At 44.0% G+C, this 10,979-nt stretch overlaps 1 protein-coding gene across 1 annotated transcript in view; it reads left to right on the forward strand.

The window, feature by feature from the left end:
• Nucleotides 1–9,901, forward strand: part of PDGFRL (platelet derived growth factor receptor like) — a 324,941-nt gene extending 315,040 nt beyond the window's left edge. Inside the window, exon 6 of the mRNA XM_075334434.1 lies at nt 9,379–9,901. Coding sequence (XP_075190549.1) covers nt 9,379–9,567 — 189 coding nt within the window. The 3' untranslated portion in view covers nt 9,568–9,901. The remainder of the gene's footprint in view (nt 1–9,378) is intronic.
• Nucleotides 9,902–10,979: the final 1,078 nt, after the last annotated feature.

Consider the following 10,979-nt stretch of genomic DNA (forward strand, 5'->3'; position numbering starts at 1 on the left):
TTGATAACTTGAGGCCAATGTGTATTTACATGTTACATAAAATTGTCAAGCTAAGTGAGGCCAAGATAGCCTGTAGTTGATCATTCTAGTACATTCTACCCAGAAATGCAAAAAGTCTAGCATCAGTCTTTCCCGAATATATAGATATATATATTTGGCAGTGTCACAGAAGAGCATTGTTACACTAAATGGCTAGCCTTAAGGCTGTGTATGTAAGAGGTCTTTTAAAAGGGTCAAATACCAGGCAGGCGCGTAATAACCAAAAGTTTAAGACAAAGGCAAAGTCAGGTCATGGTCCGAGGTCAAAATTTCAGGAAGGTAGCGGATCAAGACAAAGGGGCTAGGTAAACGGGTAGTCAGAGGCGAGGCCTGAGGTCGGGCAACCACAGAATGAGCACAGGAACAAGGCACACGGACACCACGTCACACTAAGCAACATCGCTAGCAACATCGCTGCTAAGGAACAACTTTTGTGACGTAGCAGCGATGTTGCTGTGTGTGACATCCAGCAATAACCTGGCCCCTGCTGTGAGGTCCCTGGTTGTTGCTGAATGTCCTGGGCCATTTTTTAGTTGTTGCTCTCCCGCTGTGAAGCACACATCGCTGTGTGTGACAGCGACAGAGCAACAACTGAATGTGCAGGCAGCAGGAGCCGGCTTCTGCGGACGCTGGTAACCACGGTAAACATCGGGTAACCAAGAAGCCCTTACCTTGGTTACCCGTTATTTACCTTCGTTACCAGCGTCCGCCGCTCTCACACTGCCTGTGCCGGCTCCCTGCTCTCTGCACACGTAACCACAGTACACATCGGGTAATTAACCCGATGTGTACTGTGGCTAGGTGTGCAGGAAGCCAGCGCTAAGCGGTGTGCGCTGTAACCAAGGTAAATATCGGGTTGGTTACCCGATATTTACTTTAGTTACCAAGCGCAGCATCGCTTCCACGCGGCGCTGGGGGCTGGTCACTGGTTGCTGGTGAGATCTGCCTGTGTGACAACTTACCAACAATCCGTGTAGCGACGCTCCAGCGATCCCTGCCAGGTCAGGTTGCTGGTGGGATCGCTGGAGCATCACTTAGTGTGACATCTCACCAGCGACCTCCTAGCAACTTACCAGCGATTCCTATCAGGTTGTATCGTTGTTGGGATAGCTGGTAAGTTGTTTAGTGTGACTGGGCCTTTAAAGATACAATTGGCAGTGAACTGACCACTGCCAGCCAGCTAAATGGCCAGGTAATCACCATAAAGGATGGAGGAAGCCCAGCCCGTGATAAGGCTGTAATGCAATCCTCTATTTGCATTGGAACTGTTCAGTCTGCTCCATTCCCAGATTGAGCGGCTTTAAGGTACCGTCACACATAACGAGATCACTAGTGAGATTGCAGCTGAGTCAAGGTTTCCGTGACGCAGTAGCGATCCCGTTAGCGCTCTCGTTATGTGTGACACCTACCAGCGATCAGGCCCTTGCTGTGAGATCTCTAGTCGTTGCAGAATGGTCCAGGCCATTTTTTTCAAAGGCGATGTCCTTCTGGGCAGGACACATCGCTGTGTTTGACACTGTGTGACAGGGTCACAGTGACTGCTGAGATCGTTATACAGGTCGCTACTGCGACGCTGGTAAAATCTGACTGTGTGACATCTCCCCTGCGACCTCCCAGCGACTTACCTGCGATCCCTATCAGGTTTCATCGTTTTCGGGATCGCTGGTAAGTCGTTGTGTGTGACTGGGCTTTTATACTCTCACTCAAAATCTTGACAGCCCAGCACGCCCCTGCCATCTATTGGGTGGTTGAGCTGTTACTCACTGCATCTTTATGACATAGTGAGTGGCTGATTCGTAAGAAGCATATCTCACAACTTTGCAGCCCTTACATAGTAGCCTTTCTCCTATTAAAGCTCCGTAGTGTTCCCAAGAATTAAGATATCCTTTTCATGGAACATAAGGTATGATGCCAACAACAGTGCCCACCAAAGACTCATGATACCCTGCTAGTAAATCCCTCCACAGTACACCCCCCTGCAAAGTATGCTAGCCCAACAGTAGCCCCAACACAGTATGATGCCCCCACAATCACCCCAACACACAATATGATGGCCCCACACAGCCCCATACTTGTCTCATATCTTTGGGATGGTTTTGAAAAGTGTACAGTGACTATACCTTGGAATTTCAGCAATATCTAATTACTTGTGTTAATTTATTTTTTTTTTTGTTAAAACACAATTTTTTACTTTTGATTTACAGTAGTATATTCAGATTTCTGGAACATCAATGGGGGCCAAATTCTCACCTTCAATTGCAAATATTTATATATCCTGGTGGGAAAGGAGGTATTTACATGATGATGGTGTGGCGCCCTGGCCTAGCCAGGTCATCACAGATAACACACAAACACACCCCACCCCATTAGACAGTTACACCAGCCAAACAAAAATCCTTGTTGCCTCCCTCCAGGGTCTGATGTCCACACCAGGTGGGGCGGAGCTAAGCGGTTGGCTCCACCCACTGAGGAGTTCACAGGCCTGGAGGCGGGAAAAGTGACAGAGAACAGTGTAGGAGTTTGAAGAGTGAGGAGTAAGCACTTGGGTGTCTGGGTTTGTGGCCCAGGCACTGACAGCAAGGCTGGCAGACGGTGGTGGCTGTCTGCAGGAGTGGTGGAGCAACGCGGAACTGTAGGACCGGGGACGGGCGACGGCTCGCCGGTACCGACCGGGGAGCGAAGTGAAGCCAGCACACACAGGTAGGGCCATCGGACCCCGACCAGGCTTGGAGCCGCCGACAATAGTCAGATCCTAGTGTGACTGGAACCCCAGGGGTTTCACAACAGCAAAAGTCCCGATTGAAGGCAACAGCCCACGCCGTGAGGGTATATAGCTACCGCCTAAGGCTAGAGACCCAAGGGCCAGCGTCTGCGGGCAAACGGGCTCCTCCGGTGCCAAGCGCCAGGGAGCGGACTACCTTTGGGAATCCATGGGAGTCAGAAAGAGAACATCAAGGTGCAGGGAAAGACAGCCGCCATCACCTGTCCGGGGAGAAGCACTGCAGCCGGCTGCGGGACCCGTCCATCCAGCCGTTTGGTTTACCGAGGACTTTGTACCTTTCTTGCTGAGTGAGTACACCCGTGCCATCCGGCACCGCGCCGGGCTGTCCCTGCAACCATGCACCTCACTGAGCCTGCCTCCTCGTCAAAACAACACCGGGCCCCGGGACCACCGACCCCTACCCACGGAGGGGGAAATCAACATCCCAGCTGCTCCCTACCATCAATCCCGGGATCCCCGTCACCAGCAGCGGTGGTGCCCATCTTCACCACGACCCGTGGGTGGCGTCATGGACTAAATCCCCCAAACCAACCACCCCTTTCACTCACGGGCGAGAAGCGCCGCTCGAGTCCCCAGATCCGGCCCACCGCTCGAACCATCGAGCAGCCGCAGCAGCGCCGAACCCGAGCGTTAGCGAGAGTGCAGCAGCGACGGCGTCCTCCCCGCCCGCGACAATGGCAGTCCAATATTAGACAACAGGATGTGAATAAAGGGGGGCTAGACCAATTTATCCTGATGAAGGGGCAACCCAAAATGCGTAGATATGTTTTTACATGTGTAATAGTTGAATACATTTTTAGCACTCACCGTGAGTCATCTCTCAAACATTGGGATTCAGAAGGTACATGCACCCACCACACATTATCAACAACAACATACCAGTTGGAGAATTTCTACTCGTCAATCATAATTGTACTGAAGCTAATGAGAATGTAAATGAAGGTAATAATTTAGCTGCCAGACTCAAGGCTATGTGAATTGGTCTCCATTGTGAGCTACAAAGAGCTGATAAAAAGGAACAGGCAGAACTTGTTGAAGAACAGGTTCAAAACATCTAACATCAAAGACAAAAACATACATACTTTTTCTACTACTTCAGCTACATTTTTTTGGAGAGATATGCAAGTTTAGTAAAAAAAAAAATATTCCTTTACTGTACCAAGACTTTACTCCTAAAGAGCTGATAAAAAAGGAACAGGCAGGACTTGCTGAAGAACAAGTAACATCAAAGACAAATACATAGATACTTTTTTTACTACTTCAGCTACAATTGTTTGGAAAGATATGCAAGTTTATTAAAAAAAATATTCCTAAACTGTGCCAAGGCTTTACTCCTATACTGTGCCAAGGCTTTACTCCTAGACTGTACCAAGGCTTTACTCCTAGACTGTACCAAGGCTTTACTCCTAGACTGTACCAAGGCTTTACTCCTAGACAGTACCAAGGCTTTACTCCTAGACTGTACCAAGGCTTTACTCCTAGACTGTACTAAGACTTTACTCCTAAAGAACTGATAAAAAAGGAACAGGCAGGACTTGTTGAAGAACAAGTTCAAAACATCTAACATCAAAGACAAATACATAGATACTTTTTCTACTACTTCAGCTACAATTTTTTTGAAAGATATGCAAGTTTATTAAAAAAAAATTCCTAAACTGTGCCAAGGCTTTACTCCTAGACTGTACCAAGGCTTTACTCCTAGACTGTACCAAGGCTTTACTCCTAGACTGTACCAAGGTTTTACTCCTAGACTGTACCAAGGCTTTACTCCTAGACTGTACCAAGGCTTTACTCCTAGACTGTACCAAGGCTTTACTCCTAGACTGTACCAAGGCTTTACTCCTAGACTGTACCAAGGCTTTACTCCTAGACTGTACCAAGGCTTTACTCCTAGACTGTACCAAGGCTTTACTCCTAGACTGTACCAAGGCTTTACTCCTAGACTGTACCAAGGTTTTACTCCTAGACTGTACCAAGGCTTTACTCCTAGACTGTACCAAGGCTTTACTCCTAGACTGTACCAAGGTTTTACTCCTAGACTGTACCAAGGCTTTACTCCTAGACTGTACCAAGGCTTTACTCCTAGACTGTACCAAGGCTTTACTCCTAGACTGTACCAAGGTTTTACTCCTAGACTGTACCAAGGCTTTACTCCTAGACTGTACCAAGGCTTTACTCCTAGACTGTACCAAGGTTTTACTCCTAGACTGTACCAAGGCTTTACTCCTAGACTGTACCAAGGCTTTACTCCTAGACTGTACCAAGGCTTTACTCCTAGACTGTACCAAGGCTTTACTCCTAGACTGTACCAAGGTTTTACTCCTAGACTGTACCAAGGCTTTACTCCTAGACTGTACCAAGGCTTTACTCCTAGACTGTACCAAGGCTTTACTCCTAGACTGTACCAAGGCTTTACTCCTAGACTATACCAAGGCTTTGTAACATTCTAAAATGGGTTTTAAGGTATATCTCTCAGAGAGCTTGTACGCTAGGTAATATATTGTCCCCTAGTCTATTATTTAGAAATGAGTCCCCTAAAACTTCAAATTGGTTACAACTAAAGGGATCATAACAAATGTGATCATAAAATTTCCACATGTTGCTTTGTGATGATAAATTCAACCTCCTTTCATTCATTTTCTAATGTCACAGCATTTTCAATTCAAGACTATATTAACTTCAACACATCTTTTGTGGTCTATTTAATCTTGTATTTACTTTGCCAATTACAATATGTGGGATATATGACAGGCCCCCTTAAAATTAGGATTAGATGCCATTTATCAGATATAGGGAGCAAAAACCGCAATATTTAAATTTTATCACAATTTTACATAAAGAAAAATGAATGGTTTCTCTGTAATAGATATTGAAAAGGATTAATGCGCCTTTTAGAGGAGTCGACCATAAATATTAACTTATTGGATTTTGAGGTGTGATTCACACAAAGACATATCCGTTTTTTACCCTCAGCAGGGATGAAAAAGGTCAATACAAGTCTATGAGTCGGTGAAAGACATGTACGGCACAAGGATGACATCTGTGTGACATCCATGACATCCATGAGACATGTATCAGAATTAAATGCATTGAAGAAATTCATGGTTTTTAATGTGTTAAAGATGTTCAAAGATGATATATACACAGATTATATACCTATTAACCAAATAAATAAAGAAAAAAATGATGTAGGGACCACCCCTGCATTTTTGATAACCAGCAAAGGTAAAGCAGACAGCTGTGAGCTGATATTAACAGGTTGGGAATGACCATGGTTATTGGGCCTTTTACAGCCTAAAAATAGCAGTCCGGAGCCACCCTAGAAGTGGTACATCACATTAGATGCGCCAATTGTGGTGCTTCATGTTGGCTCTTCCCGACTGCCCTGGTGCGGTGGCAATCAGGTTAATGGTTTTTGGGGTTAATGTCAGCTGTGTAGTGCCAGCTGGCATCAACCCCTGGTGTTAGTAATATAGTGGTGTCTAGCAGACACCCTCATAACTAATACAGTAATTAAAAAGAAAAAAAAAACACATAAAAATAGTTTATTTGAATAAACACACCCCAACCTGGTTCACCATTTTACTAACACAAAAACCCAGGCAGGTCTGCCATTGTCCAGGGATTCTGATATAGTCCTGGGAATCTGACATAGTCCACAATTTGGAAACCCAAAAGACCTAAAAAGACAGAAATAGAAACAAAAGATTCCCTTGCTCACCAATTATTAGAAAACTAATTTCCTAGGTCCAACATAGTCCAGCGATTCCCATGACATTCCTCTATTATGTAGATCAAAAGCTATGGAGCCTCAAAACGAGGCTCCATAGACTTCGAGCAGCAGTCACTCCTGGCTCACACTATGCTCCACGAGACCCGGTGACTGAAGAATGGTAACATTAGGAATGTCACCGCTCATCAGAGTGATGAGTGATGACATTCCTGAGGCGGCTACTGCTCAAAGTCTATGGAGCCTCGTTCTGAGGCTTGACAGCCTTCGATCTACATAATCGAGGAACATTGAGAGAACCCCTGGACTCTGGACTACATTAGACCTGCTTATATACTATACAGTATATATTGGTGAACTAGAGAAAACTTTGGGGAGTGTTTTTTCAAATAAACTATTTTTGTGAGTTGTTTTTTTTTTCTTACTTACTGGGTTAGTAATGGAGAGGTGTCTGATAGATAGACACCTCTCCATTACTAACAGAGCTTGATGCAAGCTGACAAGCAGCCCGAAAACCATTACCCCAATTGCCACTGCACCAGGGCAATCGGGAAGAGTAAAGGTGAAGCGCCAGAATTGCACAATCTAATGTGATGCTCCACTTCTGGGGTGGCTGCAGGCTGGTATTTTTGTGACTGGGAAGGGCCCAATAACCATGGACCTTCCCAGCCAGGTAATATCAGCTCACAGTTTTCTGCTTTACATTTGCTAGTTATCAAAAATGGGGGGACCGCAAGTATTTTTTTTCCCTTTAAATATTTATGTATTTGGTTAATAGCTATAAAATCTATATAGCAATCTATTAGCTATCAGCTCTCTATTAATCTATTAACTATTTATCTATTAATCTATCTTTGCACATCTTTAACACGTAAAAAACATTAATGCCAATGTGATGCATTTTTCTCCGGTACCTGTCACAGATAACGCATGGATGACACACGTACATATGGATGGCCACACAGATAGACATAACCGAACGTACCACACATGCGTTTTTATGTGCATGTGTGAAGGGGGCCTTACACAGTTTCTTCACAAGGGAACTCACCAAAGAACTGTTACTAGGACTTTTACTAGGTAGCATGGAGCAGGCCATGCACTCTGATGTGTGATGCAACATCCCAGAGGGGAGGGGGAAATTCACACATCAGTGCTTTTGATCAGTATTTCATCAATATTTCTATACCAAAACTAGGAGTGTCACCAAAACACAGAACAGGGGTCCGTCTTTCAATTAAATTTTTTCTCTGTAAGTTCCACTCCTGGCTTTGGCATACAAACACTGATGAAAAATACTGACGTGAATGAGGCCTTACAGGTACTGTGAGGATATAAAACAGCACTATGCATCTCATCTTTATAGTTTGTGAGGGCAGGGACAGCAGAAGAGTTTTCAATCTTCCTAGCGTACCCCTTTAAAGGTAATCTGTCAGCAGGTTTTTGCTACCTCATCTGAGAGCACTCAGGTAGCTACTGGACAAGATTCACAAGTCAAATAGACAAATAGCAAAGTGAATGTAAATTAGAAAAAACGCCTAAAATATACCTTTTAATAGTATTTATAATAAAACTGTCATAGAAAATGACCCTGATATTAAAACACACAAGACATGAACATAGAAGTTATCATATAGCCAATGGCCCCATAAGCAGAATATTCCATCAGAAACTGCCAATTCCTTAATACATACAAATGGCCCTAAGCATATATGTCAATGATAAATTCAAACATGGTGCCCAAAAATCTGCTCCAATTATCCATAGATAGGGAAGAAAAAGGAACGGTCTTACCCAATCTGCCGTGCTATCCCTTTCTTGCAAAAATGTACACCACTGCCAGATGAAATGGTTAATAATGACCAGATAACCTAGTCGTTATCCTTGTGACTCAGGATCCTCAAAAGCTGTAAACCAACTCTTAGCAGAGTGTGCGGTCTCCCAACGCGTTTCCACAATCATCAGGGAAAAACATAATCAATGATTCCGGTCAATAAAGACCCCTATACTGGCAAACATTTCATGGACCACAGGCATATCCTGGGCAGAGCGCTCCCTTTTCTTCCCTATTATGGATAATTGGAGCAGATTTTTGGGCACCATGTTTGAATTTATCATTGACATATATGCCTAGGGCCATTTGTATGTATTAAGGAATTGGCAGTTTCTGATGGAATATTCTGCTTATGGGGCCATTGGCAATATGATAACTTCTATGTTCATGTCTTGTCTGTTTTAATATCAGGGTCATTTTCTATGACCTTTTTATTATAAATACTATTAAAAGGTATATTTTAGGCGTTTTTTCTAATTTACATTCTCTCATCTGAGAGCAGCATGATGTAGGAAAAAGATCCTGAATTCAACTATGTATCACTTAGATTACTGGGTGCAGCTGTTCTGGCACAATCTGAATTTTTAGCTTTAGTGATGTAGCAGAGCTGAGAGAGCTGCTCCCACCCACACCAGGCTCTCTAAAAGAGATTGTACATTGACGTGAGATGTCACTCAGAGGAGAGGACATGCACAGTGCCAGCTAGACCTAGCAATGATAATCACCAAGTGATAAAGCCTTTAGTTTAAGTAAATAAAAGCAAGGAGCTTAATAAGAGAGTCATAGTTCATTCGGGGAAGGGGGGGGGGGAGTGTTAACCCCTACAGCATGCTGGCTTCAACTTAGCAAAAACCTGCTGGCAGATTGTCTTTAAATCCTGCTGAACCCTAATGATACGGTGTCCCCATCATAAAATTAGTTGTACTTCTATTATCTATGATTAATATTTTTAATTATATCATTAACACTTATTTTATGTATATTGTTAAACAGTATGAACGGCCTGTGACCATTCAAGACTCCTGGAGACTTGTCAACCGCGGCATTGGACACACCACCAGAATCTCAAAAAGCATCATCACTGTAGAAGACTTTGAAACAATTGATGCTGGCTACTATATTTGCAGAGCACAGAATCTCCGAGGACAGACAACACTTGCTACCAGAGTGGACAGATATTAAATGGACCCTCCATTCCTGACAAGAATGCCTTGAAGGCAAAGCTTACAAGATTCCTTAAAACCTCAAACAGATTTCACCAGAGCATATTACCAGCATAACAAATTGTACTTCTTTCCAGTTGCCCATGTGTACTGAAGATGTCATCCAGCCAGATGTGGAATATGTTGGTCTGAGAAGATACCACTTTAGGTATTAATTCCTAAACCTGGGTTATTTTTACAATAATCAAAATGATAGAAATTTATTTGTATCCAGCCAAATGCATTATGTATAGTATTCCATTTAACTGTGTATCATATTAAAAAAGCAAATAAATACTTATTATTTTTCATTATATTTAGCTTTGAATAAATCATCAGCTAACAGATAGTCAGAAAATCATTTCAGCCCAAACTGCAGTGTCCGTCGGTATGTGATGCGGTAACATGGTGAAGTCATGCTTAGGTTTTTCAACTATATTGGCCAGGTAGAAGGCCACAAGTTACCACGCTACTTTATAAAGCAATGTGTCACTTGGCCTGAGTCAAGACGATATTCTCAAACGTTTCACTTGTTCAGAGCTCAGCTGCCAAGTGCGGAGATGAGAAAAGGCAGGTCGTCGTTACGACGGTTCATGATTAGAAGAACACAGCTACTTAGTTACAAAAACAGCACCAAATCAGCCTTCAGGTTGTCTATGATATGTTCAGTCCATACACTATATTGGACTTGAGCTGCAACACTTGACACATCCCTTGGACAGTTTGGGTATTGTTTTTAGTAGAAAGCAGCCATGTTTTCTCACTTTTGCCAATCTCTTTAATGGTAATGTGAACTAAAGCTAACAATACCCACCTAATATGGGAGCAGCCCCTCAATATCTTCAATCTGCGGAAGTAAAGCCCGCTTTACACGCTACAATAAATCTTACGATGTGTCGGCGGGGTCACGTCGTAAGTGACGCACATCCGGCATCGTAAGTATGATTGTAGCGTGTAAAACCTCCGTGCAATTGCGATTGAACGAAAATCCGTTCATCGCGTGCACGTCGTTCATTCCTCAAAAAATGAACGTGAGGTTGTGCAATGTTCCCGAGGCAGCACATATCGCAGTGTGTGACACCCCGGAAACATTGAACGACAGCTTACCTCCGTCCGCGACTGCCGCCGACAATGCGGAAGGAAAGAGGTGGGCGGTATGTTTACGTCCCGCTCATCTCCGCCCCTCCGCTTCTATTGGCCGGCTGCCGCGTGACGTCGATGTGACGCCGAACGTCCCTCCCACTCCAGGAAGTGGACGTTCTCCGCCCACATCGAGGTCGTATGGTAGGTAAGTACGTGTGACAGGGGTTAGTCGTTTGTGCGGCACGTTCAACAAATTGAACGTGCCGCACATACGATGGGAGCGTTGCAAATCGCATACGATATTGTATG

The sequence above is a fragment of the Anomaloglossus baeobatrachus genome, chromosome 1 (assembly GCF_048569485.1).
Source record: "Anomaloglossus baeobatrachus isolate aAnoBae1 chromosome 1, aAnoBae1.hap1, whole genome shotgun sequence".
Lineage (NCBI taxonomy): Eukaryota > Metazoa > Chordata > Amphibia > Anura > Aromobatidae > Anomaloglossus > Anomaloglossus baeobatrachus.